Source organism: Miniopterus natalensis, chromosome 12 (genome assembly GCF_054644295.1).
Source record: "Miniopterus natalensis isolate mMinNat1 chromosome 12, mMinNat1.hap1, whole genome shotgun sequence".
NCBI classification, from domain to species: domain Eukaryota; kingdom Metazoa; phylum Chordata; class Mammalia; order Chiroptera; family Miniopteridae; genus Miniopterus; species Miniopterus natalensis.
In genome coordinates this window covers 71,928,904-71,955,919 of record NC_142092.1, presented here as the reverse complement: position 1 = coordinate 71,955,919, position 27,016 = coordinate 71,928,904, and the positions used below count along the sequence as shown (strand labels likewise).

General features: G+C 64.0%; 1 protein-coding gene across 1 annotated transcript; it reads right to left on the bottom strand.

Moving 5' to 3' along the window:
• Window positions 1-443: 443 nt before the first annotated feature.
• FIBCD1 (fibrinogen C domain containing 1) lies at window positions 444-22,545 on the bottom strand. The gene is made up of 7 exons (XM_087823253.1): window positions 22,474-22,545; window positions 14,985-15,464; window positions 11,590-11,749; window positions 11,076-11,212; window positions 2,092-2,188; window positions 1,070-1,249; window positions 444-703 (listed from the first exon to the last, which is right to left on the bottom strand). The coding sequence occupies exons 1-7, from the start codon at window positions 22,543-22,545 to the stop codon at window positions 444-446; spliced, it is 1,386 nt and encodes a 461-aa protein (XP_087679379.1).
• Window positions 22,546-27,016: the final 4,471 nt, after the last annotated feature.

The window sequence follows — 27,016 nt, the reverse complement described above, 5'->3', positions numbered from 1 at the left end:
CCTCAGGGCTCGTGGGGGAGAGGCGGGACCTCCAGGCCCGTGGAAATGAGGGAGGGGCGTCGGGGGACCAGGGGGGGCCGGCTTCAGACCGGACTCAAATGCGAATATTCCGCTGTATGCTAGAAGGGCTCCGGGGGCGCCGCCCCCTCTTCTCTGTGCCCGTATAACGCCAGGTGCTTGGACTGGCAAAGAGGAGGGGCCGCCAGGAGGCCGTGGCAGGCTCCTGGCCAGGAGGAGGCAGCCCCGGAGCCGAAGTCTGGGCAGGTGGGGTTTGGGGTGGTTTGCCCCGCCCGCATCGGAGGCAAATGGGGGTGCAGGGTCAGGGTGAAGGTGAGGTGTGACCTCACCTGCCCAGGGGCCTGGGGTCGGGGCTGGCCCGGCCCACCCCACGCGGGAGCGGGCCAGCCAGGTGCGCGGGCGGGCGGCCGGGGGACGGGGCCGGTCTAGCGGTCCTCCCGGACCGGCCGGATCTTCATCTCGGAGAACTTGAGCGAGTACTGCCAGCCGGTCCAGGAGGACCACTCGACGCCGTCGGCGTAGGACGCGTGGGCGCCGCGCAGGTACTGCCCGTTGAGGTTGGACGTGTGGCAGTTGCGGTACCACCAGGCGCCGCGGTAGAAGGCGGCGCAGTTGTTCTCGGAGTGGTCGCCGTCGCGGTCCTTGGTGGTGAACCTCATGCCGCTGTGCTTCAGGAGGGAGTCCCCTGTGCGGGCGCGAGGTGAGTCCTCGGGGGCACGGCCGCGGGCGCGAGGCGCCCCCAGGCACGCGCGCACCTCTCCCTGCACACCACGGTGTCCGTGCAGCTCACGGGCGCCCACGGTGCCAGCCTGGGCCGTGGCTGCCCCGGGGTCAGGCCTCCCTCCCTCCCCCTCCCAGCCCTTCACGCACTCCCCTCCTTGCTTTCTTGCCTCTGCCAGGCCGAGCAGCCCGGCCCAGAGGGCTTTGCCACCGCACGTTCGGGGCCCAGCCCCAGGAGTCCTGAGCACTCCAGGCCCCCCGGCAGGGGCTTCGGAATGAGGGCGGGGGGGGGGCCCTGCCTGCCGCCCGCCCCTGCAGCCTGGGGCCCTACCTGCAGTGCCCGAGTAGTCGGCCACCGTGAGCGGGTACCCGTCCCCCTCGGGATCCACTGAGAACAGGCCCACCCCGAAGCTCCGGTAGTGGGCGTAGGCCGTGCCATTGTCGAAGTCCTCCAGGTCCACGTGCAGCTCGTAGGCCGCCTGGGCGGTCAGCGCGTGGAGCCTCCTGAGCCCTGGAGCGGGAGAGGAAATGTGGGAGGAGTTGGGGGGCTTAGGAGGTGGCCCCCCGAGAGAACTAGGGAGAAACAAGAGCTCGGCTCATGCGGCTGGTGACAAAGGGACAACGACCCCAGAGGTGGGGCTCCGCACACAGTAGGCGCTCAATACGTGGATGAGAGGAAGGGGGGGTGCCTGTCTCCTGCTGCCTCCAGGGCCTGGCTCTGTGCCCTCAACACGCAACACCCGGCCCACCTCCTCCCTCCCTCCCTCTGTCCCTCCCTCCCTCTGTCCCTCCCGCCTGAGCTCTCCTGTGCCCATCCTGGGACCTGGCCCCAGCCTCCCTCCCCCACACACACTCTTAGGACAGCCTCAGTTTCCCCATCCACTCCCAGGGTGGGTATAAGGTTGGGCCGGGCAGAGAGGAGGTGCGCAGGGAGGGGGGCCGTGGTCACGTCCGCTCCGGGGTGTCTGGGTCTCCTGCGGCCGGAGCCTGGGCGCTGCCAGGGACACAGCAGAGATCGGGGCCGAGGGGGTCCTGCCCTCACGGATCCCAGGTCGGAGGAAACAGACATTAAGCAAATGGCAGCTTAAATCACCACCCAGCTGTCTCTGCACCCACAGGGGGGTGGGCACACCCCCCAGGACCTACCCGCCCCTTCTCCCAAGGGTTCCTCCTGACGTGGACCCTTCCCCTGTCCCCCCATCCAGGTAGGTGTGTAAGTAGGGAGACGGCGGCCAGGTGGGGGCCCAGACCTTTGCACTGAGCCCTCCTGTTGGTGCTCCCCACCAGCCCCACGCCTCACACTTTCGCTGTCACCTCCCGCAGGCCACCTCTGTGGGCGGCAGGGGCTCTCACCCAGCCAGTGCTCCCCGGTGAGCTTGCCGAAGCCGTCCCGGTACGCCTCCCAGCCTCGGAAGAAGTTCACGGAGCCGTCCTCCCGCCGCTGAAATACCTGCGGGGAGGTGAGCATGGAGAGCTGGCCCAGGCCCCCGGCCCCAGGCCCAGCCTGCGTCCCCCTGCCCCGCCTGCCCCCTTCTCCACCGGCCGCTCCGGAAGGCAGGGGCTGGTCCTCCCATTTCCCTCAACAGCTCTCAGCGCGGGGCCTGGAGCGGAGCCCGGATTCTGCAGCCCTGTGGTGACCCGAGGTGGGACTGAGTGTCCCCAAGCCCCCAGGACGTCCCCTCAGGAAGGATCAGGGTCACCGGGGTGGGGCGGAGGGAGCCCTGCTTCCAAGCCCGCCTCGGCTGCCTCACCGCGGGACCGCAGACTGGTCCTATCCCTGCTTGGGCCTTAGTTTCCCCACTAGTCAAATAAAAGGGCCACGGGGGCAAGGGTCCCAATAGCTTTCCCAGGTCAAAACAAACCCGAACAAAAACCCATCCTCAAGTTTTTAAAAACCAAGAACCCCCCCCCCCCCCCCAGCTTGGCCTCCAGAGCTTCGGCTCTTAAAAGGTCTTTGCCAGTCACCCCCCCAACCAGCCAGGCAGGGAGGGAAGGAGGGGACCAGTGGCGGGGGGGGGGGCAGGGAGAGCCCCAGCATCTCTGGGGGAGGACAGGAGTCCGCAGCCGCTGGGCTGTGACTCGGGCGCCCGAGGAGCCACCTGGCCGCCGTTCCTCATTTAATAACATTCCTGGTCTGGGAGTCGGGAGTCCCATTGCTTAAATTGCTTTGAAATAAGTACCGCGCGGGCCAGGCCAGAGCCGCCTGAGTAAGTGCGAGGTCACCGTCCCCGTGTGGCCCCGCCCCCAGGTCTTTCTGTAACAAGCCTTTCCCGCTCCTCCGCCGACCCTCCATCTGGGCGTCCGAGGTGGAGGCTTTGGCTGCAGTGCCAGCGGCCTGCCAGCTTCTGACTAAGCAGCCGGACTCCAGCTGCCCAAAATGCCCGGGTGCGGGTCTGCCTGGGTGCCCGTGTTTGTCCCCGGGGACCCATCGGTCACAGCATTTGGGCAGCGCTGACTCAGGCAGCGGGAGGGAGGTGACACCTTTTTCTTGCTCCAGGACCTGAAGCCCGGCCCAACCCTGAAGCGTGAACGTCCTCAGAAGGGGCCGGCTGGGCAGAAGGAAATTCGATGAGGCTTAGAGATCTGAGAGGCCCTGGGAGGGGAAGCTATTGACGGCTGCAGATTTGCTACCCTGAGCACGGCCGCTGCTGACAGGCCTAATCCTGGCAGGAGCTCGGGCGCGCCCCCCCCAGCCCAGGAGAAGGGGCCTGTTCCTGCTGGGGCGGAGGCGGGCGGAGGGGGGCTGGGCATTGGTTATTGGGCCTGGGCTCCAGGGTGCCCGGCAGTTATTCCCCTCCTGAGCCTCAGTTTCCTCATCTGTAGAATGGGGATCCTAACAGCACCTCCCCCACAGGCTGTGGCCGTCCACTGGGAAAAAGCTCGGGGCCTGGCACAGTCAGTCCTCAGTACATGCCAGCTGGAGACAGCACAGACGCAGGCCCGGCCGTGGCATGAGTCTCCTCTCCTCCCCCTCCCCCGCTCGTCCTTGCAGACCTGGGCCCTGTACCCTCTCCTGCTGAGCTGTCCCGAGCGACCCGGCCCTGGCCTCTTCATTCACTCTCATGTTCCGCTGAGCACCTCTGCACCAGGGGCCAGCTGGGGAAACTGAGTCAGGGCCCTCCCCTCAGGGCCCTTAGGGCAGAGGAACAGGGGAGAGGCCTGGGCCCCGGGGGACCCCCACCCGGGCGGGAAGCAAGACTGGTCTGAGGGGTGAGGGGGAGGGAGTCCAGGATGCCCCCAGAGGAGGTGCAGGCTGCTGGCCCCGTGTTCACCCGCTCGCTGTGTGGCCTGGGCAAGACATCTGTCCCCTCTGGGCCTCACTTTCTCACCCTCTGAGAAGCCTGCCTCCCGGGACCTCAGCCAGGATGAAATGGCACAGTGGCTGGTATTATTATTGCCGTTTTCCTACTACTACTATCAGGGAGTAGAAAGTGGGGGTGCCAGGCTTCAGGCACGGTGAGGGCATGAAGCCCAGACGGTCCGCAGAGGGGCAGAGTGGCCAAGACCAGCTGGTGTTGAGAGCTGACCACAGCCGCCGCTCAGCCTTGAGTCCTCCTTACCCCAACCCCGGCGCCAAGGTCCTGTGTCCCCGGCCCCTCCTCGTTGCCGCAGACAGAAGCTCAGACACTGGCAGAGGCCGGCAGCCGTAAGCAGCAGGCCGGGCGGTCATGGCCTGGGCCCACGGCCAGGCTGGACACCTGAGGGCCACTGTCCTACCACCCACGCTCACAGGTATGTTTGCCGGTGTTTGCCACTGACTGGGGCGTCCACTACCCGGGCTGGGCCCCCTTTTTCTTTGTCAGGCCTCTCAGGCCAAGGGCTGACCTCTACGCCCACAGTCCTTGGGCCCCTTTCCTCCTGGCCTCCTGGGCTGGGTGCCTGTCACAGGCACGGTCCCTCCCGCGGGGCCTGGTGCATGATCGGTGGGGGCGAGCGCATGTCTGGGGGCCACCTGGACCCCGGCCCCTCTCCTCCACCTGGGGCAGTGCACAGCGATCAGGGTCCTGCTGCAGACGGTCCCACCAAAGTGGTCGGAGCCGACACCGCCTCGGGAACGTGTCGCTTTAACCTGAGTAGCAGCGAACAGCAACCCGCCCGTCCTCCGGGTGGCTCTAGACTGGGGGGTGTGCTTTGCAGGTGACCTCCGCTGCCAGGTGCTTCCATCTGAAACAGAAGCTTCCTGCAGTGACACCTGCCCTTCCTAAGAGGGACAGGCTCCGACAGCTTCTGTCCTGTTTTATTCTGCTCCACTCCCTCTGACGGAAGAAGTATCGCTGATCACAGCCCGTGACGTCGATTTCACCGCCTGCCAACCTATCACGGCCTGTTGCCCACGGTTGCCACGGGCGGTCCTTATCCCTCGGCTCAGTCGCTAAGTGGCCGAGTGTGCCGGGTGCGGGCTAGGATCTCAGGCTCGGGACGGGCCTCGCCCTGGAGCCAATGACATGCGGCAAGTCCCCAGTGCGACAGCCGGCCACAGGTCATCTGCTCGTCCTCCCAGGTCCCCCGGAGTGTGGGGAGGTTTTCTCTGGACCGCAGCTGTGGCTTCAGGTTTCTGGACGCCAGCTGTCTCAGGGACATCACCAGGCCCAGGGCCGTCGGCCCGAGAGGTGGAACAGAGAGGGGAGCGAGTGAAGAATCGCTGTTCTCTTCTCCCTCCTCTGCCTGCCCGCAGGACATGGGTCCTGCTTAGGGGGAAAAAGGGGGGGGAATTACGGAAACAAAAGAATTACTTATTAATTTTGAGGCTAAAATATTCATCGGCCCAGGTCCCGGGCACCTCCGTCGCGTCCGGCTGCGAAGCGACTGATGGAGCAGCGCTGGCGGCCGCCGCGGCCTCTTGGGCAGGTGCCACGCGTGGGAAGACAGACGGAGCTGCTTCCTTGGTGTGGATTCTCTAAAGCCAGCCGCCCAGCGCGTCTTCCAAGCGCCGCTGAGGGGACTCAGCCAAGGGAACGGCCCACATCCAGGAGCAGATGGCGCTCTGGGTTTCAAAGGAAGGACGCCACTGGGGCGGGGGGTGGGGGCTGGCTGTCCCCGGCTCATCAGGGAGGCTCCGGATCCGTCTCACGCCCCGCAGGTCTGGCTCCCGCCACGGTCCCTTCCCCGACAGGCCTGTCCGACCCGCTGCTGGTTTGCCTGCGCCGGAGCCTGGCTCCACGGTCACCCCACACGGCAGTGCCCCCGGCCAGCCGCAGGCCCTCCCCGCAGGCAGATGAGAGAGCTAAGGTTTGGGGAGGAAAGGCCACCTCTGCAGAGTGGGGGCGCCTCAAGGCTGGGGGCTGGGCCCACTAAAGCCAGAAGAGGGGAGCTGATGGTGCACAAATGCTGACTGAGGGGTCCCCGCGGCTGAGGGGGCGGAACACTGCTCCCCCACACCTGGGAGCCCCCGGCCCTCCTCGTAGGTGGATCGGGCCAGCCTCAGCTCCACCTTTAGCCGCATGGCGCCTGCTCCCTCTGCATCCTGGGCTGGCACCTGGGAGACCAGGCCCCTGTTGGGGCTCCAGCTAGCGGGCGGTGTGACCTTCTGAGTCTTGGCCCATATCTTCTGCACAGTGACAGGGTTGCTGCCCCAGGCCCCATGTGGCGTCCCTGGGCTCACGGGGGTAACTCTGGCCCTTGGACAGCTCAATGCCCCAGGAGATGTAGGCACACAAGCCAGCGGTCGCAGGGCAGAGCTACCCGGGTTGCGGCAGGTTCCCAGCCTGGCAGGTTCCTTCGGTGTTGTGCCTCAGTTTCCTCATCTGTGAAATGGGATTGTAACAGCCGCACCCACAGGATCTGCTGCTGGTCAGATGTGCTGGTTGATACACAGCATTTCACAAGGGCAGCAACTGTGGCGAAATTTGCTGGGAGCTCAGAGCAGGATGCGCCACCCCCTGGGGTTGGGAGGGTGGCCCAGGAAGGCTTCCTAGAGGAGTTGGCGCTCAGCTAAACTGTTGATGGAGCAGGGTCTTGGCAGGTAGTCAGAGTTGCTGAGACCCAAGGGATGGGGACTGGGTGGGCCCAAACCCTGTAAGACGGGGAGCGGGTGTCTTTGCCACCCTTAGAAGGGTCCTTGGGAGGCAGCGTCCGGGATTTTTTCCAGACTCTGATGAAGCTGCTGTGGAAACCAATTACTGGCAGCATTGTGTTGGTGGTGTTGCTGTGGTGGCCACCAGCCTCTGATTCTGGGGGGAAGGAGGGGGAGCTGGAGGCTGAGGAGGATTTTTGTCTAAAGAACAAAGAACGCGGAGGTTCGAGGGAATGCAGCCCTTCAAAGGCAGCCCCCGGGGAGGCTCTGCCCGCCTTCCTGGAGCACAGATGCTCCTTAAATCCCGTCAGGACACCTCTGGGCCTTGCCGGCAAAAGCACAGGTCCCAGAAAACCGGGGCCCTGCCTCCCACAGGGCGTGTGACCTCAGAGAAGCCACAACCCTTCAGAGCCTCCGTTTCCCTCTCTATAAAAAGGTACATCAGCAACCCCTTTGCTACCCTGCAGGGCTGCAGGCGGCACACAGTAGGTCTAACCAACATCACTTCCTCCCTTTCAGAACCAGCTGCCAAGCCCAGGGGGCCCCACCTTATTTTGGACTGAAAATGGCCCCCCCTGGGCTTGGCAGTGGGCACCCGGCACACACCACTCAGCTGCCATTTAGCAAGTGCTCAGGCACGGGCCCAGCCTCCCCGGCACTACCTGGGCGGCCTTCACAGTCCCAAACACCAAACTGCTCTGGACGGAGGCAGATCGGCCCAGGGCAGGTGGGGTGTTGTCACCGCATGGTCACTATCAGCATGTGCAGGCTCCAGACTCCCTGGAGCAGGGTGTGGGGTGCAGCCTGGGGACACAGTGGCCCCACTGATGTCACAGCAGGTCCCCCTGCACCACAGCCTCAGCCTTCGCAGGGAGGAACCCGTAGCCCTGGTGGACTCTGCAGTCCTGGGGTCTCAGGCTGGGGCCTGTGCGGGCCCCGCGGGGCCGGGGGAGCATTTCATCTCCGCTTGAGCCTGATCCCCCTGCAGCTCCGGCTGCGGCTGGACTCTGCTGGCCGATGGCTCCTTTGATGTTTTCTAAGCAGAGGCAGGATTTGCCTCCCCAGGGAGCTCAGGTAGAAGGGAATGAGGCACCGTGGGGAGGGTTTCTCCCTCACTGAAGCCCATCAGGGGTCTGTTTGAGCCGATGACAACAGTAAGATGCCTGGCAGAGTGTGGACACCATGCAGAATGGGGGTTTGGGCCACTCAGCTCACGGCGTTGGGGGGCAGCTGGCTGCACCGGGGATCTGAGCAGGGGCTGAGAGCAGAACCAATCCTACTGCAGGTCCCTGCGGTGGGAGATGCTGAGCTGGACCCGATTTCTGTGACCCTGACTGGCGGTGATGCAAAGTTGGGGGCACAGCAATCGGGCCTGGGTGTCAGTGCCCCTACGGGCAGATCTCCGTGAGGGCAGACTGTGCCTGGACTCTCCTTCCGACCACCCAAAACCCAGGCCTTGCAAGGAAGCTCAGCAAGATGAGAGGGTCTGGCCTGGCCGGCCTGGCTCAGTGGTTAGAGCCTCAGCCTGCCGACTGAAGGTTTGCTTCTGGCCAAGGGCATGCGCCTCGGTTGCCGGCTTGACCGTCGCCTGGGTAGGGGGCATTCAGGAGGCAGCCAATTGATGCGTCTCTCTCACATCAATATTTCTCTCTCTCTCTCCCTTCCACTCTCTCTGAAAAGCAATGGAAAAAATATTCTCAGGTGAGGATTTTAAAAAAAAAAGACAAGAGGGCTACCTGCTGGTCAGGTGAGGAAGGGGACATCCCAGGAGGTGACTTTACAGCCTCACAGTCGAGGGGAGGGGACCTGGAGAGGAGGCCTGGGCCCAGCCAGAGCCAGCAGCCACATCAGCTGAAAGGCCACTTTGAGGTGTGTGTCCATCTGCCCTGGGCCTCCCCACCCCAAGGAGCCACACCTGGCCTCATTCCCGCGTGGTGGCTCCCGCTCTGCAGCAAGGATTCAGGGCCCACGGAATTCATGCTTCCTGAACTGCACCCCACACCCACTGTCCCCTCGGCCCCACGGCTCTGGCCTACTCCTTCCGTGGGCAAATCCCGAGTACAGGAGCCCACTCTGCCCCCAGGAGAAAGCCCAAATCCTTAGGCGCCAGCACAACCCCACACTCCCTCGCCCCTGCCCACCTCCCCCACCTCGTCCCGGCTCCCCAAGCGCCATATACCAGCTGAGCGGGTCACCCTGTCCCAGAACAAGCCCCGCCACCTCCCTGCTGACCCCCGCACACGTGTTCCCTTTGCCTGGAGCACTGTTCTCGCCTCATCCCCCAGAACCTGGGCCCTCGCCTGGGAGCCTCTTGTGGCTGCCCAGGCTGGGTTAGGGGCTCTCCTCTGGGCTCCCCCCTGCCCCCAGTCCTGCAGCTGACCTGTCCAGCTCCCCGCCAGGCTGGCCGCTGAATGCTCTGGCCAGTGGTGGGACCTGCGAATCAGTGAGCACCGCCGTGTGGCCGCCGTGTGGCTGCCGTGGGGCTGCCAGGTCCACAGCCCTGTGTGAGCCTGGGCCTCAGGAGGCCTGGGTGTGCATGCCCTGGGCTAACTGCTTATTTGCTGGGTGCCCTTGGACAAACCTCCTGCCCTCTCTGAGGCTGCCAGGCCAGCCCCCCGGGGTTGGAGGGAGGACTGAGCTGTGTGGGGCACAAACGGCCCCGCCCGTCTCTGGGAAGCAGGCTCTGCGGGCAGAGCAGCCCCGGCGCCCTGTCCACCGGGGACAGCGCCCAGGGTCAGCGCTCGAGGCCCAGAGTCTGGACACGGAACCTAATGGGGATGGATGGCATCAGCCAGAGAGGCAGCCGGCTCCCTCCCAACAACAACTGAGTTTCCGAGAGATTCGGGTTGTCGGGGAGGCGATCCTGACAGATGCCCAGAGGTATCTGGGAGAAGAATGCTTCTGCCTGGGCCCAAATGGATATGAACGTTTATTGGCTGCGAGAGTGCTTCTCAGCAGAGGGGGCCTCTCCCAGGGCCAGGCCCAGCTGTCTGAGTGGGAGAGTGGGGCCCACCCACTCCGCCCTGACCACCTGCAGCTGCTCACCCACTCCCCCCTGACCACAGGGTGGGCCCACCCTGCCCTGAACACCCACAGCTGCGCACCCACCCCACTCTCATGGCCCTGAAGCCGCGGCCCCGGGAGCTGCCCCCTCCCCGGCCCAGCTCCTGAGTGACTCCGGGGGAGACCGGCTTCAGGGCACCCCAGTGAGGACGCACCGCTCGGGCCGGCGTCTAGCTCTTTCATTAAGTCTGTCCTAACCCTTAACTCTGATTTTTGGGCTCTGGCTGGTGGTTGGTGTGTTCTCCCCGCCGAGGGGATCCCAGAGGCAAACACCATAACTCAGATGTTCTGAGTTAGGAAAACAAAAGAGCTTTTAGCCCCGGACCTGGATCCAGTGCATTTAAATCTCTCCTCTGGAGCTGACAGAGGTTTAAGGTCTGTCTGTCTCTGGGCCTGGGGGGGTCGGCGCTCTCACATCTGAGCCTAATGGCACCTCACCCCCCGCCTGCCCTCCTCACTCGGCACCCCTGGCCGGGCCTGGGGTCTCTGTTCCTGACTGTGAGGCCCTGAGCTGGTTTCTGGGCTCCCCGGGGCTTCCCTCTAGTACACCCCTTTTCTGCTTTAACCAGCCACTTTCTGTTCCTTGTAGTTAGGACCTCGAAGTGAGGCAGGTGGGTGTCCCCATTTCACACCTGAGGGAGGCTCAGAGAACTTAAGGAACTTGCCCAAGTTCCCACAGCAGGACCGAGAGCCCCGTCAGGCCTGTGCGTGGATGTTGGGGCTTGTGGCAGAGGGGCTTGGTGACAGTCCCGGCCCTGCCCTCCCACTGCCCTAGGACCTCTCATCACCCCCACGTCCCACCCAGGCAGGACCAGAGGCGCAGGGAAGTGGGGGCAACCCCACGCCCACCAGGAGACCATCCGGGTCTCTGCCCCCAGCAGCCACGCGCCCCCTTTTCTCTCCCGCAGGCGCGAGGATGGGAAGGAAAGTCAGAGCCCACAGGCCTTGCCCTGAGCGCACATTAGCAACAGGTGCCGTCCATCCCAGGGCCCAGCCCGCCGGCCCGGGACGCTGCTCGGGGAGCCTCAAGCAGGGAGCAGGAAGGTGTCTCCGCCGACGGGCGACAGGTGAGGGGTCTGTCTGCTCCCGAGGGGCCCCTGGGGGTCAGCTCTCAACCTCCGAGTGCGGGTGCCCTGGGTGCGCAGCCCCGTGGTGAGATTACAGGCAGGCTGGCGGGGGCCGAGGGCACCGGGCAGGGCCTGCTCAGAGCACCCGGGGCTCAGCGCCCTGCCTGGAATGGCTGAGGAAGGGGGACACTCACCGTCCAGCCCCCGCCGTCGGTGCGCATGTCGCAGTAGACCTGGAAGCCGGCGGGGTCGTGCGTGGGGAAGACAGAGTAGACGCCGTCCTCCTGCCGCCCACTCAGGAGGACGTCCAGACAGTCCCGGGGCCGAGAGCCTGAGACGGGGAAGGCCATCAGGTCGGCTGGCCCCCCGCCCCCGCCCCTGTCCCTGGGCCTCCCTGACTTGTCTGTCCACCCAGCAATGTCACTTGGGCTCCAGAGCCCTAGCCTTGGGGTCAGACCTTGGCTCTGCCACCGCCTGGGTGGGTTTGGGTGAGTGAGCACCCTCTGAGCTTCGCTTTCCTCATCTGGAAAATGGGCACGAGGCCGCCTTGTCGGGCTGGGGGAGGGCTCAACTGGGGTGCAGGTGGGGCGCCCCGTGCTCCCCAGCAGCAGGAGGTCCTTGGCAAACAGCACCAGTGTCTCCTTATCAGGGCGGCGGGTGGGGGTCGGTGGGGGGGACAAAGCTGGGCACCAGGTCACCCCCACTCACCATTGGCACAGCTCCGGGGCCGCAATCCCCTGGCAGGCGCCCTCTGAAGGTCGGCCTTGACTCGGGGCCGGCTCAGCCCCCGGTCCCTGTGCAAGGCGTCCAGGACGTCGCTGACCAAGTTCACCAGGTGAGCCATGTGGCTTTGGCTCTCAGACAGAAGCTGTGGAGCACAGGGGTGATCAGAGGGGGCAAGGGTTCCGGGGGCCACACAGTATGATTCCTGCTGGCAAGGTGGGCTCCTGGTGCAACAGCAGGCCCTGCCCTGCTCAGGCCCCGATCCAAGGCGGCTGAACTTCCCCATGCTCAGTTTCCTCCTCTGTGAGCCAGAGTAACAGGACCTGTGTCTCCGGGTTCATGACATCCTGTGTCGGGGGCCTGAGTGCTCAGTCGGTGTCCTCCGTATCCTTCCCACTGCCCGTGGCCGCCCTTCCCACCACCGAGGACCAGAGGTGTGCGTGTAGCTCAGCGCAGGGCTGTCCCCGGGACCTCGGGACCTTGGCTGGGCCTGAAGGGTCTGGGGTTTGTTGCGTCCCCTCCCTGGGCTCTGGGAGGCTGCAGGACCCCGAGGAGGGGAGGCTGGTCATGCGGTCTTGGTCATGCAGGCCCCCAGCCAGCCAGAGGGCGTGGAGCCTGCTGGGTCTTCACCCACCGAGCCTGTCGGCTGCCAGATAATAGCTAGTTCAGGGAAGGAAAATAGAAATACACTGTGCAGGCAGTTTATAAAATGCAATTCCCGGCTCATCGGCAAACAGCGCCTGCAAAGCTGTTACTTTCCCTCCGCTGAGCAGGTGATTCAGCGAGGCCGCGGCCTGGGGGGTGAGCGGCGATGGGCAGGGTGCGGGCAGGGTCCCTCCTGCCGGCGATGTCCCCCTCTCCCCGGCTTCCGTGCAGCGCCAGGCAGACGGCCCCTGGCAGGCGGGGCCTGCAGAGGCAGGCGGGCAGCCCTCGGGGGGCGGGGCACCGATCACCCGGCTCCCTGGTTAAGCCTCTGGGGCCCTGCCCATGCTTCCAGACGATGCAAAGGCACCAGGAACTCGGGCACGGCTCGCTCTTGCTAAGAGGCAAGGAAGCCCTCGGTTTAAAGCAGCGAATGATGAAAGTTGAAACGGAGGTATAAACGTGGCCTGAATTAATGGGGAAAGTCAGGCCCCGCTGGCCGAGCGGCGCGGATGCGTGAGAGAGGACCCGGCAGCTCCCAGAGGCCGTGAAATCGGAGCTGCTGGCGGCCCTGAGACAAGGCACCGGCCACACGGGGCCTCCACCTGCCCCTCCGTGGAATGGGGCTGCGATCCCAGGCTCCTGCTCGTTAGCACACAGGCAGGCCCAGCGCGCGGTGGCCCGTCACTACCACTGCTCTTGGTTAATGCTCACCGAGGACCTTTTTCCCGTTGATTCTTAGAGTGGAAGGGGCGGGGGCGGGGGGGAGAAAGAAACATCGATGTGTCAGAGACACACCAGTTGGTTGCCCGCCGCATGTGTTCCGACTGGGCCCGGGGGTCGAACCTGTAACCCAGGTACGTGCCCTTGACTGGGGATTGAACCCTTGACCCTTCGGTGCTTGGGCCGACACTCTGACCACTGAACACACCGGCCAGGGCCATCACTGCTACTGGAAAGGGGGTTTCCAGTGGGGCTCCCATGGCTGAAACCTCAGGTACCAACAATTTCCACCATAATAATGAAAGATGCCGCTGTGGAGACAGCACCGCAGGTGCCAGGTGCTGGCCAAGCCCTGTGCAGTCAAGGGCTCCGGCGCCCCGTCAGGTGTGGGTTACCTTATCCCCACTTACAGGTGAGGAGACCCACCCTGGGAGGGCACAGGACATGCCCAAGGCCCCACAGCTGGGGCTTCAGCCCTGAGGGCAGCACCCCCAGGTGCGTGCTGAGCTGCGGGCACCTGGGGAGTTCGGGGTGAGCTCCCGATATGCCTTCTAACAGGAAGACCCCGCAGCTCTGACAAGGGTGCCCTTGGGCACTGCTTTGAGAAACCCAGGTCTAGGCTGACCAGCTGAGGTTCTGGGAAGTGTGGAGAGAAGCTGGGAGCCAGGTGAGGACATGTGATCCCTGAAGTCACCCCGTCTCTGGGAAATGAGTCAAATTAAACATTGCTTTGAAAAGTACATGTATCAGGTGAGCCAAAGCACCGCTGGGCCCAGGAAAACTGCTAGTCTCGTAGGAGCAGCTCTGGGCCTCTCTTGGGTGGGCGGTGGAGGCCCTGAGGCCCCTCCCCATCCCTCCACCCCAGCCCTAAGGGTGAGGGCTCTGTGGGCCAGGCCTGGCTAACCAGGGGTTGAGCCACGGGGAGAGCAAGGTGGAGGACCCGGTTCACCCAGAAAGTCTGGAGGTCCCCTGAGCCTTGCAGATGTGCCGACGGTGGGGTGGTGGTAAGGCGGCTGAGCACCCAACCCTGCCTCACCCGGGAAGGGAAGCCGCCTGCCCGTCAGTCACCCAGACAGGATGGTGAGCACTGTAATTTCTCCAGCTGCAGCCTTCGGCGGAGGGAAGAGGCCCACTGCTCATGTGCTGCTGTGTGACGGAACGCCTGGTCATCCCAGGTGTCCGGGAGGGGCTGGGGTGCTGGTGGGGGTGGGGCTTGCCTCCTAGTCCTTAAGGACCCGAGTCACAGGGTGATGGGGTGCAGGCTGGAGGCTGGGTAAGGCCCCGGGAGGCCAGATGCCAGGCCGGACCTAACCACTGTAACCTGGATGAATCCCTGTCCCATTCTGGGCCTCAGCTTTTTCTAATGGAAAATGCTGGGAGGCCAATGAGATGCTCCTAAACCCCCAGTCCCGTGAGGGGGAAAGTTCTTGCTGTGCTCCAGGCGTGGTCAGTTGGAACCTGTTCACCCAGATCTACCTGGCGCTTCCTGGGACCTGGCCTGGCTCAGGGTGTGGGGGGTTCAGAGGTGCTGGGGACAAGCTGGGGTTCTGGCTGGGCCCCCTCACTGGTCCCTCCTTCCCTGGACAGCTGGGATAGTGAATGGGGGGTAGATCTGGGGAGTGGGTGCAGCTCTCTGGCCATGTGGCACTACAAAGGGCTTGCCACTGACCTTGAACCTCAGTTTGCTAGTGAAGGTCATGACCAGCCTCACCAGCACTGAGCACCTGGGAGGCCCAAGCCCTGGATTTGACCTGACTACTGGGTGCTAGACGAGTACCCGGGACAGTGTGCGGGGCACAGTTTGAATCCTGGAACCATTAGCTGTGTGGCCTTGGACGAGAGGCCAACCTCTCTGAGCCTCATCTGCCCGTCTATAGGAATAGCAACAGCCCCTGGTCCCGGGGCACTTGGGGACTCAGTGAGGCCATGGACACTAAGTGCCCAGCACAGGGCTGGCACACAGTGGCAGCAACCCCCCCTCCCGCCAAGGCCTCAAGCTTGGGCCCTCCCCTTACCTGGATGAGGTGGGCCTGCTCGCTCTGCAGGGTGCTGAGGCCCTGGCCCAGCGAGCCGTGCCCCTTCCGCAGCCCCGTGCACTCCGCCTGCAGCTCCGCGGCCCGGGCCAGCAGGCGGGGCAGCTGGGCAGCCAGCGCGTCCAGCAGCGCCCTGTCCTGCTCCCGCACCAGCCGGGGCTCGGCGCGGTGCTCGGTCAGCGCCCGCAGCACAGAGGCCTGGGCGCCCTCCAGGCGGGCGAAGCCGTCGGCGAGGTCGGGGCAGCGCGGGTCAATGAGGATGCTGAGGCGCGAGCTGTCGGCTCTCTCCACGGTGACCAGGGCGCCGTTGGCACCGGCCGGCCCCGTGCTGACGACGGGCGGCAGGGCCGTGCCTGGGGCGTGTGCGTGGTTCAGGAAGAGCACGGCCCCGGTGATGGCCACGGCCAGCAGCACCGCCAGGGACAGCAGCACCGTGCACAGCACGTAGCCGCAGCTCGGCCGCTGCAGGCCGGCCAGGCGCACGGACGGACAGACGGACAGACAGGAGAGAGAAGGGGAGGCGGCATCAGGGCAGACCCGGGCCTCCGGCACTGCCCCGTGCGGGCGACCCAGGCAGCCCCAGTCGGGGCCTCGGGACAAAGCTTAGGGGGTGCCCTTCTTGGGGACGGGGAAGGGAGCCCTAGAGACAGAGACGAAAGGACACACCGAAGACAGAGCAAGGGCAAGAGCGCGAGAGATGCTGGGAGATGGGGAAGGAGAGGGCGGAAAGGGAAACCGAGGCAGAGAGGCCGATGGAGAGAGTGACCCCTTCCCACCCCACTCAGCCAGCTCAGGGCAGGGCCCTCGGGGTCTGCAGAGGGCTGGAGGTGAGGGTCCCACTCTGCAGCCAGGCTCAGGTCCCCACGCTGCCGTTTCACGTGGGGCGACCTGGGGTGAGGCACGTCCCTCACTGAGCCTCGGCGTCCTCGCTTGTGAAGGGGCGATGATGGATGCTCCACCTGCCCAGTGACGGCAGCGCCGCTACAAACTGTCTCTGTCCCGGCAGAATGAGCGCCTTGGGGGGGGGGTGCCCATCACTGACGGTCCCTTTCGACCCGGAGCACCTGCATCCCAGGTCCCAAAGCCTGTGCGTCCCGGGAGGCTGCCGGGAGTCCAGGACACAGGGCGGTCTCCCCAGCCCGCTGCTCCCCCCTCCTCCCACTCTCCATGGGGGGGGCAGGACAAACAGAATCAACACCTTGGTGGCAGAGTGCCACTAAGGTGGGAAAGGGCCTCCCCCCCCCAAGGAGGCGAGGGCTGGGGCGACGGGGCAGCTGTGACTCCCAGAGCAGGAAAAGAGGCAACTTGGGCAAAGAATGGAGGCAGCAAGGCCCGGCTGGGCTTGAACTGGGTCTGGGGCCAGCAACCAAGGGAGCAGGAGCCCTGTGCAGCTGGCACTTAGAGGAAGCGCCGTGACACTAGCAAATCCAGACTTACTGGACCTGACCCGTCACGGCCCAGAGGGAGCTTGCAGAGACCACCAAGCATTTGACACATGGGGAAACTGAGACCCAGAGAGGGCAAGAGGCTCGCCCCGAGTCACACAGCAAATTAGAAGCAGAGCTCAGGCTAGACCCCCAGCCTCCCACTTCCCGCCAGGGCCAGGGCCAGCCACCTCCAGACTGAATCCCCCATTCCCCGTTTCCAACTTTCTGGACTCAACGCGTCTCTAAATGAGTTAGCACAGGGACCCGCTGGGCCCGCTCCTGGCGCCACGGGCTTGTGCAGTAAATACTGGCGGCTTTTACTATCTTGTGACCAATGGACACAGAGCGTCGGGAAGTGCTTGGTTTTTTATTTTCCACCCAAAGTGTTGTTTCTGTGTGTCGCTGATGCCGGGACCCACATTCTCTTTTTCTTACATTTTCACGTCTCTAATGTTGGGGGGCATCTTACAGCTGTAATTGGCAGCTTTCTTTCTTTCTAAGTGACACATAAGATAGTGGTTCCTCTTACATCACACAAGAGGTCTCACTATGAGAAAATGTGGCGGAGCAAACAGCTTCTTTTCCATAGATTCAAATCTACAAGTAATTTCCGAGTGCGCTGCTGCGCCCGGGGGAGGCTGGGGGCCGGGGAGGGCGCAGGCGGGCACGCAGACCCCGGGAGGCCGTCTGTGCTACCGGTGAGATGAGGGAGGGAATCCTTAGCCCAGCGGTTTCCAACCGGGGCGCCGCGAGCATCTTTAAAACATGCAGTTCCTGACTAGTTAGTCCGGGGCACTGACCTCTTTTCCCTGAGATTGTCAGATAAAAAAAAATGACAGCAGCCAACCCAGCAATAGCCGTCTGTCTGTGAGGTGTGAATGCCCGTCTTGAACCAAACAAGGTTGCGTCTCATGGGTTAATTCTTGGTACCAGAAATCCTTATATACACGTACAGGCCCCTGATTTTTAAAAAAAAGTCACTTTGGAGCAAAAAGGACAGGTAATTACTATACCATTATTTTGTGTGTGTAAATCAATCAAAATTATACCTATTTTCTGTCAGATCAGCAAAAAGTATGTTTTTGGTGCGCCGCAGAATTATAATAATTAGTTTATGTGCCATGAGATGAAAACGGTTGAAAATCACTGCCTGAGCCTGAACCTGCCGAGATGGGGACTCACTGCCCCTGACTCGCTCCAGCCCCCCTCTCGGCACCCGGGGCACCCCCACCCGGGGCACCCCCACCCGGGCTCACACGCCCAGACGGTTTACTCCCGCAGACCTGCTCCGGTGGCTCCCCTCCGCCAGCTCTGCACAGGCCGTGCGCGGGGGCCCGAGGCTCCGCTTCCCCGCTCCTTTCCCACTGGCCTAACTCGCTCTCCTCCCTCAGGGCTCAGCCAGATGCCACCTCTTCCAGGAAGCCTCCCTTGACTGTCTCCTCAACCCTCCCCCCAGTTTAGGAAGGGCTCTTGTTCCCTCCTCGGTGGCACTTATCAAGACACAGTCATCGCTTTTGACTTCATCCATTCACTCACTCAAACATCTAGTCCCTGCTCACGGGTGTCCCCATGAGCCGGGCTCCAGGCCAGCCTTCACAGTGGACAGCTGTCCTGGCCCTGCCCTGAGGGAGCTCATGTCCCACAGGCTGTGACTGTTATCTTCTTTGGGGGCACAGATCCCTTTGAGGGGATAAAAGCTATGGACACAGGGAAAGCTGGCATTCGGGGGTTGGCAATCCCAGGCCTGGGAGACTTGCCCTGGACCATGAGCCCCCCCCCAAGGGCAGGGAGCTGGCTGTTGGGTGGATGGAAGAGCAGATGGACTTGGTCATTTTTCTGTGGCCATGCTGACGTAGAGGAGGCAAGGGGGACCTATAGGGGGACCTATAGGCCTAAGGACCTATAGGGCTTGGTAGGGTGGAGGCCCATGACATCCATGCTGAACCCTGGTCCCCAAGGCAGGGCACCTCTGGCCCTGGGACCACCTCCGATGGCCTGGCACAGAAAGAAGGCAACCTCCCGGACGTCCCAATCCCCAGTCACTGCAGGTCGGCAGCTTCCGGACCAGTGGGCACCACGTTATCACGGCTGAATCTATACCGTGTTCTGCCACTGGAACCTCCACATAACCCCTGCTAGGGCCACGTTCATTTTGCAGATGGGAACACTGAGGCTCAGAGAGCAGAATACTTTGCCCAAGGTCACCCAGAAGGCAAATGGCCCGGCCAGATTTGAACCCAGGGCCAGGTGGCTCTGGAATCACACCATCTGTGCCCAGGATCCTTGCTGATTAAACCCACAGCGTCTTCCCTCTGCCTCGGGGAACTGGGGTTTGAGAGAGAGAGCTCTGTCAGCAAGCAAGTCTCTGCAGGCCCCTCCCCAGGTCCACCGGGACACCCTGTGCCGCAGAGCTCAGAGAGATGTCCCCCACCTGAAGAACACTAACGTCCCAGCGGGGGAGGCAGAGTGGCCGGCCATGCCCCCGTATCTCCAGGACCCACCCTCTCAGGCTCCCACTCCTACCCAAGCCCCAGGTCCCTGGCTGGAAGGCAGGGATCGTGGAGGAAAGGAGGGGCTCAAGAAAGCTGCAGGGGTCCCCCCCCGGGGCAGGGCGACAATGGTAGTTGGAGACGAAATGGGCCGCTCGGCAGAGGAGACTGAGTCTTCAGAGAGCACCTTACACACGAAGGACTGCTCGCCTTACAGGCTGCGTTTGCGTGCCTGAGATGCTAAGGGGGGGTTTGGGCGGTGAGCGGCCCAGCCAAGGGTGCTGTGGGGCCAGAGCGTATTCACCAGCGGTGGCCGTGGCAGAGCGGGGTGCACACCCTGGGGTGCACACCGGCCCCCCTTCCAGCGGCGATGGGCGGGAGACTGGGAAGGTAACCCAGGGAGTGGGCTGGAGAGGAGCCCCAGGTTCGGGCCTCCTGCTGCCCCAACCACCCGCATGAGCTCCCAACTGGAGGGACGTGGCTTTGTCCCCCGTGGGGCCCCCAGTTCCGGCCCACGGTCAGGCTGCCCAGGAGGCCCTGGTGAGGACGAGATGGGCTCGTGCCAGGGGAGGCAGGAGGTTGGAAGCCCCAGAGGTGCCTCAATTGCAGGTGGCATCCGTCCCACCGCCTCTGAGTTCCCAGCCTCCAGAGTGGGTGTGGGGTCTGGCAGAGGGAGGGAGGGCCGGGGGAAAGGGCAACACTGCCTTGGTGCCCTGCCGGCCCATCCCGGCCAGCCTGCCCCCCCCCCCCCGGGCCTGCTTCCCTGTTATCTAAGGGGACTGGGTTACGGCTGCCCCCTGGGCAGGCTGAGACCATACTCCTGGTACCCCAGTAGGAAGGAGAAAGTCTCCCTCCAGGAGAGGCCGGGAGGCTGAGACCTGGCTGCGAGCCCGTCCCAGCCCCATCTCCTAGGAGTGGCCCAGCCTGGGGCAGGACACAGACTCACTGGGGGGTCTCAGACTGGGAAAATCAAGGGGCGTGTGTGGTCTGGGGCCCGGCAGGGGCTCTCTGGTGGGCTTATGGGGTCAGTGGGGAAGGTGGGAGGCACAGCCCCTACCCGGGCCCCTGGGGGAGTCCACCTTACCTCCCCCAGAAGCCCACCCTGGGCAAACGGTTCCGGACCTGGGCTGAACTCTGAGCCCCTGGCCCTGGAAGAGAGGGGTCCGAGGCCCCCAGCGTGAGGGCTGGCTGTTCTGTTCATTATTCCGGGTCCCAGAGACTCGGGAAGCAGCCTGCGGCCTGTTCTATGAGCCATTGGCCCAGGCGCCTGCAGGCGCTGCACTCAGCCCCTGGGCTCCTGGTCACAGTCACAACAGGGCTGGCTAATGACGGAGGGTCTGGGGGGGCCCAGAGGAGGGCTCAGGAAAGTGCAGGACGAGGGAGTCCTGGACTTGTAGCCCCCACGGGCCCCTTTCTTCCCTTCACCCTCCTCCTCTCCCAGCCATGCCATGCAGGGACCTCAACCAGACCCCAGGGACCAAGACGGAAGAGGTGTCCTTTCCATCTTGATGCCCACGGCGCTTAGTGATGACACCTGTCTGGCGTGTTTGTTTGTCCCCACGAGACTCTCAGCTCCCTAGGCATAGGTCCCCGCTGTATCTCCTGGTGAATGAAATGCAGCAGGGTTTGGGTTAGACACCAGGAAGGACTTCTCAATGAGAAATTTTTTTTTTCTGGAGTTTTTTTAGAAATTTTGGAAGTATTCAGAGAATTGCCTGGCCCAGCGGGCGTGGCTCAGTGGTTGGGCATCGACCCATGAATCAAAAGGTCACTGGTTCAATTCCTAGTCAGGGCACATGCCTGGGTTGTAGGCTCAATCCCCAGTAGGGGGCATGCAGGAGGCAGCCGATCGATGATGTTTCTCTCTCATCGACATTTCTATCTCTCTCTCCCTTCCTCTCTCTCTCAAAAAAAATCAATAAAACGTATATTTTTTAAAAAGACACAGCCTCTGGGCATCAGGAAAGGCTTCCTGGAGGAGGTGGCATTTAGTAGGCTTTCCCTGAGTGAAGGGGTGTGTGTGGGTGTGTCTGCGCTGGGGAACTTGGTGCAGCCAGCAAGAGGAGACAAGAAAGGTTTGAAATGGGCAGCCTGGCGTGGGACCAGGGGTTGGCAAACGACAGGCAATAAGCAGCTGTAAGGGGGCTAATAAAATGGGAGACTGGGCCAGGCTGGGAATGGCCTTGAACGACAAGTCTAGAAGGTAAGGCTGCTCTTGCTGAGAGGGGAGAAAGTCCAGTTTCAGCAAGAAGACTTTATCTGGGGATGGCCTGGGTGTGGACCTGATCTACCAGGGAACAGACCACCTCAGGGGCACAGGGGGAGGCTCGGGGCCAGACCTGGCTCCTAAGCCTCGCGCTCCTGCTAACATTCGAGGTGACTGGGGCCTATGCCTCTGCCTCTCTGAGCCACCGGCCCTCTTGACTTGGGAATGCGCATCCCTGCCTAGTCCCCAGGCCTCTGTGGGAAGTGAGGCTGCACAAACGTTTGGGAAAGAGCTTTGCAAACTGTAGAGGGCTGGGCCCCACACCACTGTCAGTGTCACTCCAGACAGAATGAGCAGGTTGCAGCTTCTCAGAGTGAGGGGCCCCCCAAGGCCCTCCCCTGCCGCCCCCTCCTGCCGCTGCAAACACCAACGGTTCCCCAGTGACATCTGTCTGGGAGAAACCTGAAATCTGAACCGGGCGGCCCCATTAATTCCTCTCCTTGGCCAGCGGGCCTCGGCATCTCGCCTTCCTGCCCCAGTCCCTTGGCAGCCTGGCCCGGGGCAGCCCCAGGGCTGCACCTTCACTCAGCCGCCCGTCTCCGGTCCCCTCTCTGGCCAGCCCTGGAGCTCTGCCCTCGCTCACCCTCTCCTGGTGCTCAGCCCTTGGCACCCCCCAGGCCTGCCCACTTCCACTGCTCCTGAAGAGGCGGCGGGAAGGGTGGAATGAACCACCGGGAGCCCACAGGCCCAGGTTCAAATCCCGGCAGAGCTGTGTGGCCTCCGGCAGGATCAAACTTCTCCGAGCCCGGCTCCCCTTGTCGCAAAGCTGGAGAATCGCCATATCCCGCATTCTCGCAGGAGGCAAATATTTATCGATTTTCTGCGAGCGTGTGGCAGGGGGCCGGGGACTAAAGTGTGAGGGTTCAGAGGAGATGGGGAGGGGAGTCGGGTTACCAGGCCAGGCACCCGGCAGGGGGTGGGCACAGCTCAGTAAGTGGCTAAGATGCCCATTGCAGAGGTGATGAAACAGACTCAGCGAGAGGTCACTCGGCCAAGGAAAGGGCTAGTTCCACTGTGAACTAAAGGTCCCCAGACGCGGGCGTGCACGGGAGTCTACTGGAGGCGCAAGGGGACCCTCCCTCCCGCAGGGGGACCGCCCCATCCCCAGCCTCAAGTTCAATCGTCCTCTGGAGGGGGACGAGAGGAGGGCGACTGCCCTTCCCCAGCCTCCCGAGCCTCGAGGGGGGGGTCCCCAAACTCCAGGCCGGGGCTGGGTGTCCCTCGTGCCGCCAGCCAGAGCGGCCACCGCCCGGGCCCGGGGAGTCCCCACGCCCCTGGCCCGCGGGTACCTGAGGCTTGTCGCGCGGCCGGTCCTCAAGTTGGGCAGCGCCGCCCACGGTCTTCCACCGGTCGTTGACCATCCTCTGGCAGGACGCGCGGGGTCGCCGGCCCGGACCCGCGGCTGCCGAACGCAAAGGCGCGGAGGTGGGCGCGGGCGCTGGGCGCGTTCTGCGCGCGGACCCCGCCTCCGTGCTCCGCGCCCGGCGGCCCCGGCCAGCGGGCGTGCGGGTGCAGGTGCGTGTGCGGGTGCGTGTGCGGGGGTGTGTGTGTGCGTGCAGGTGTGTGTGCGGGTGTGTGTGCGTGCAGGTGTGTGTGCGGGTGAGAGCGGGAGCGCGAGAGCCGCCCGCCTGCCGCCGCTCGCGCCGCGCGCCCTCCCCGCTCCCCGCTCCCCGCCTCCCCTGCGCGCTCCTCTGCCTCCGCCTCTCTCCCTCCCTCCCTCCCTCCCTCTCAATCTCCGCGTCTTTTTTTTTTTGTCTCGGACTCTCTTTGCTTTTTATTGCTCCCCGGTCTCCCTCTGCCGCGCGCGCGCGCACCGCGGGCTGCAACACTTACATTCCAGCTCCGGAAGGCCAAGAGAAAGGGGGCAGAGCGCGCCCCAGACGCCCGCGGCCCGGCCCGCGGGAGCGCAGCAGACGCCGCGCGCAGCCCGGGCCCCGCCCACCCGCCCGCGGGGGGGACCCGAGACCCCCCACCCCCCGCAACGCCCCCTCTCAAACTTCCTCCGCGGCCGCACTCGCGCCAACTCACCGTGCGCCCGGGCGCGGCACCCGGCCGGCCTCGTGGGCGCCCCCGCCCGGCCGTCGGGCGTCCCCCGGGAGCCGCTCCCCGAGGGCGCGGGGCTCAGCCCCAGACCAGGGCGCGGGGAAGGAGGCGCGGCCGGCCGGAGAGCGCCCCCTGCGGGCCCCCGAGGTCTCGCTCCGGGCCCGGGGCTAGTGCGTCGGGTCCCGGAGTCTCCCTCCGGCCGCGGGGACTAACCCCTGGGGACCCTGCCGCGCGAGGTCGGCCCTTGGGGCGTCTGGACCGGAGTCCGCCGACCTGCGAGCAGCGCCCGCCCGACGCCTCCGTGCTCGGGCGGCCTGCGGGCCGAGGGGGGGTCCCCGCCGCCGAACAGCAGCCCTGGCCGCGGGCGCGGGGACGAGCCGCCCGCGCTCCGCCCGCGCCCCCGGCCGCCCGCCCGGCTCCCCAGGCGCGCCCCGCGCCGCCCCCTCCGCCGCGCGGGGGACGGATTTGTGCCCGGAGGGGGCTTCTTAGTCGCCCCCTCCCACCAGCAGCACTTTTCAAAAGCTTCGAATCCGCCGGGAGCAGCCTCGGGAGGTCACCGACGGGTCCTTAATTGGCCCCGTTAACGAGCCGCTATTGTGGCTTCTGTCGGGGAGACGCCCACGCGGCCGCCGCCCGCTCCCCCCCGACGCCGCCCCGCCCCCGCCCCGCCGCGGCCCCGCGTCTTCTGCTCCCCCCCAACTGCAGAATAGACCCCCCGTCTCGCCCCCCACTTCTCCCCAAAGCTGTTTTCCGGCTCCCAGGGCGCTTTGGCCCGCCGCGCTGCTCCGCTGTTCCCTGGCACCGGCTCCGTCTCTCCCCCACTGGCTGCCAGTCTGTCATCCCATCTTTGTCGCTCTCCCGGGTCCTCTACGCCCCCCCCAGCCCCACCCCCAACCGCACTGACGGAGCAGCTGCCAGAGGGTGGGGGCTGCGCCCTGGACCAGAAAGCTGGGGGTGGGGGTGCTGCTTCTCTGTGCCCCGTGGGCCTGAGTAGACTGCCCTTCACCCACGGAGGACACTGTTCACGACCCACCCGCTGTTTCCCCGGGGTCTCCAGTTCCATCTAAAGCTGCCCTGCGGCCTCACCTGCAGCCCCACTGCGCTGCCCCCAGGGAAGCTGCCCAGGAGCTGGAGACCATCTCATGGCACTGGCTGGGCCCCGGGGACGGGTGTGGAACCCGGGGACGGGTGTGGCTCCTTCTGGGCCCTGTTGCTGTGGACTAAAGGGGTTGGCAGGTGACCTAGAGGGTCATTAGGGCCGAGAAGTGTGGTGGGAAGCACAGGGCCCCCCGGCTGCGTGGTCTGGGGCAAGCTGCGGTGCCTGCCTCTGAGCCTCGGCTTCCCCGTGTGCCCCAAGGGGTTAACAGCACCTTCTTCAGAGGGCTCCTGTGAAGTTCCGAGACAGCGCCCCAAGCCCCTGAGCGAGGGTCAAACTTTCCCCGCTATGACCTTGGGCAGAGTCCCTGTCCTCTGCCAGCCTCAGCTTCTTCACTGAACCAGAAACGGCAGCCTCCCCTTCTCCCCGGGGAATCGTGAGGTTTGCAGGCAGGTGGACTCCAGGTCTGCGGTTCCAGTTTGAGGACAGGACGGCCACCCCAGCCGTGACCGTGCACAGGCAAAAGACCCGCCTGAGGGGGAACCAGAAATGAGATTCTGAGTGCTGGGGCCGGAGGCGGATCCCTAAGGGCCCAAAGAGCTCCCGAGTACGTGCTCCGGGGAAGGCACCCCGAGAGGGAGGGCCCCGGGCCAGGCCACCAGGTGGGGACGCCTGGGTGTTGGGAAAGAAGGCTTCTTGGGCGGTGAAGGAAGCCGAAGCGCAAAGCAAAGGCCGAGAATGGGGAGTGACAGTGGCCTGCAGCAGGTGCCAGCAGGGGGCTGCTGGCTGCAGGACCCGCGCCCAGGCTGCAGAGGGGCAGTTGCACAGGGGAGCGGGGGCCCCCTAGCGGCTCCTCCTGGCAGTTTGCTGCGGGGCCTCTCACCTGTTCAGCCTCAGGTTCCTCGCTTTCCTGCCTGCGGAGGGGCGGTGAACGCGGGTCTGGGGCGGTCTTCGCCCGTCCCCCCTGCTCAGCACCCAGAAGAAGAGGCAGCCCTCGTGCGGCTGTAACAGGCCCACAGGCGCCTGGCCGGCTCTTTACAGGCTGCGCGCGTCTGACACACTTGGGGCGTCCTCCGGGAAGAGGCGAGGGCCCCCCCTCTGCTCACTGGCCCTGAGGTCTATTGTGAGAAAAAGCTCAGCGGACTCCACGGAGGGAGCAGGGTCCCACCCTCTGATTTCCTTTCGACAAAGCTGCTGTCCCAGGGCCCCAGGGAAGAGCCCAGGCATGCTCCGCTGGTCAGAGGAATCGGGACTTTTCAGCCAGCCCAAGACAGGTCATCCAAGGACCAGCCAGGACCTCCAGGCTGCATGGCATTAGGCCCGAGGCTGCCCTGGCACCCCTCCCGCCCCCTGCACATCCACTCGCCCTCCTTCCTCTGGCTCAACCATTCTGTGTTCCTACTTGTCCTCCCTACGGCCACCTAGGCATCACGGCCCACCAGCATTTTCCGTTTAAGTCCCAGAGAGAAGGTCTGTGATCCATCCTGCTGATCCTTTAGAGCCCGGACATGTCAGTCATAGATCGTCAGCTGGCCAGAGACAGCTGCCCTTGGACAGGTGCCCGCCACAGTTCGGTGGAGGACACAGCTGTGGGGGTCCTGATGCAGGCACCTCCTTTAGCAGGACATGGGTACAGGGCAGGCCGTGAGGTATGACATCGTCGGAGGGATGGAAGATAAGAGAGCCAATGAAAGAGACAAGAAGGAGTGGCCAGGGGTGTCCAAGGACAGCATTCAGGGTGCCTGCCCTTTGGCTGGCCGCGATCTACACTCAGCCCTGTGCTGGGCACGCTGCACCCTCCAAGCCACCTTTGCAAGTAGGAGTGATGGTTCTCCCCATTTTATGGATGAGAAACTGACTCAGAAAAGTAAGTTCCATAACTTGGGTAATAGTGCTATTAGTAAAACGATATAATTAATAGCTACCATTCTGTAAGCATTTTCCATGTGCTGGGCACCTTTCATTAACAATCTATCTATTTCGTGTAATCTTCACCCAAAACCGGTGGGTGCTATTAATATCCTCATTTTATAAATGAGGCAGCTGGAGCTCAGAGAGTTTAAGTAACTTGATCAAGGTCACACAGCAACTGATGGAGCCAGAGTTTGAACCCAGGTCTCTGCACAGCCAGGGCCCGTTGCTCTTTCTCACTCGCCTCCCTCCTCTTGGTTGGCTGGAGCTGGGCCGGGGACATTCAGCGAGTGCTGTGGGGCCAGCGAGCGGCAGGGACTCAGTCGTGGGCCAGATGTTAAATGTGTGTGTCTCGTGGGGACTGGGGACTAGCTGGACGGGAGGCTGGGACCTCTGGCCGTCGTCCACTCACCCTCTGGCCTGCACTGGGAGGATGCTCGGCTCTCTCTGTAAAGCTGTCTCAACTTAACTCTGACAGTTGCATTTATCATTAAAAATAAATTTGTCTTGGCTCCCGTGGCACAGAAAGCTACAGTGCAGTGATTCAATGGGCCTGTCACCCCTCACTGTTAGGCACGGGGAGCTGAACAACTGGATGGTCTCCAACGCCGGCTCCTCATTTTCTGCGGCTGGAGCCAGAAATGTACAGTGGGCTGACATTTAATTTAGAATCCAACATACCTTGACATAAACCCATAATGCAAAGACGGGGGCGGGCGGGGGGGCTGCCAGGCCCAGTGCGGGGTGGGGGAGTCCAAGTGACAGGATGGAGTTCTTTCTTT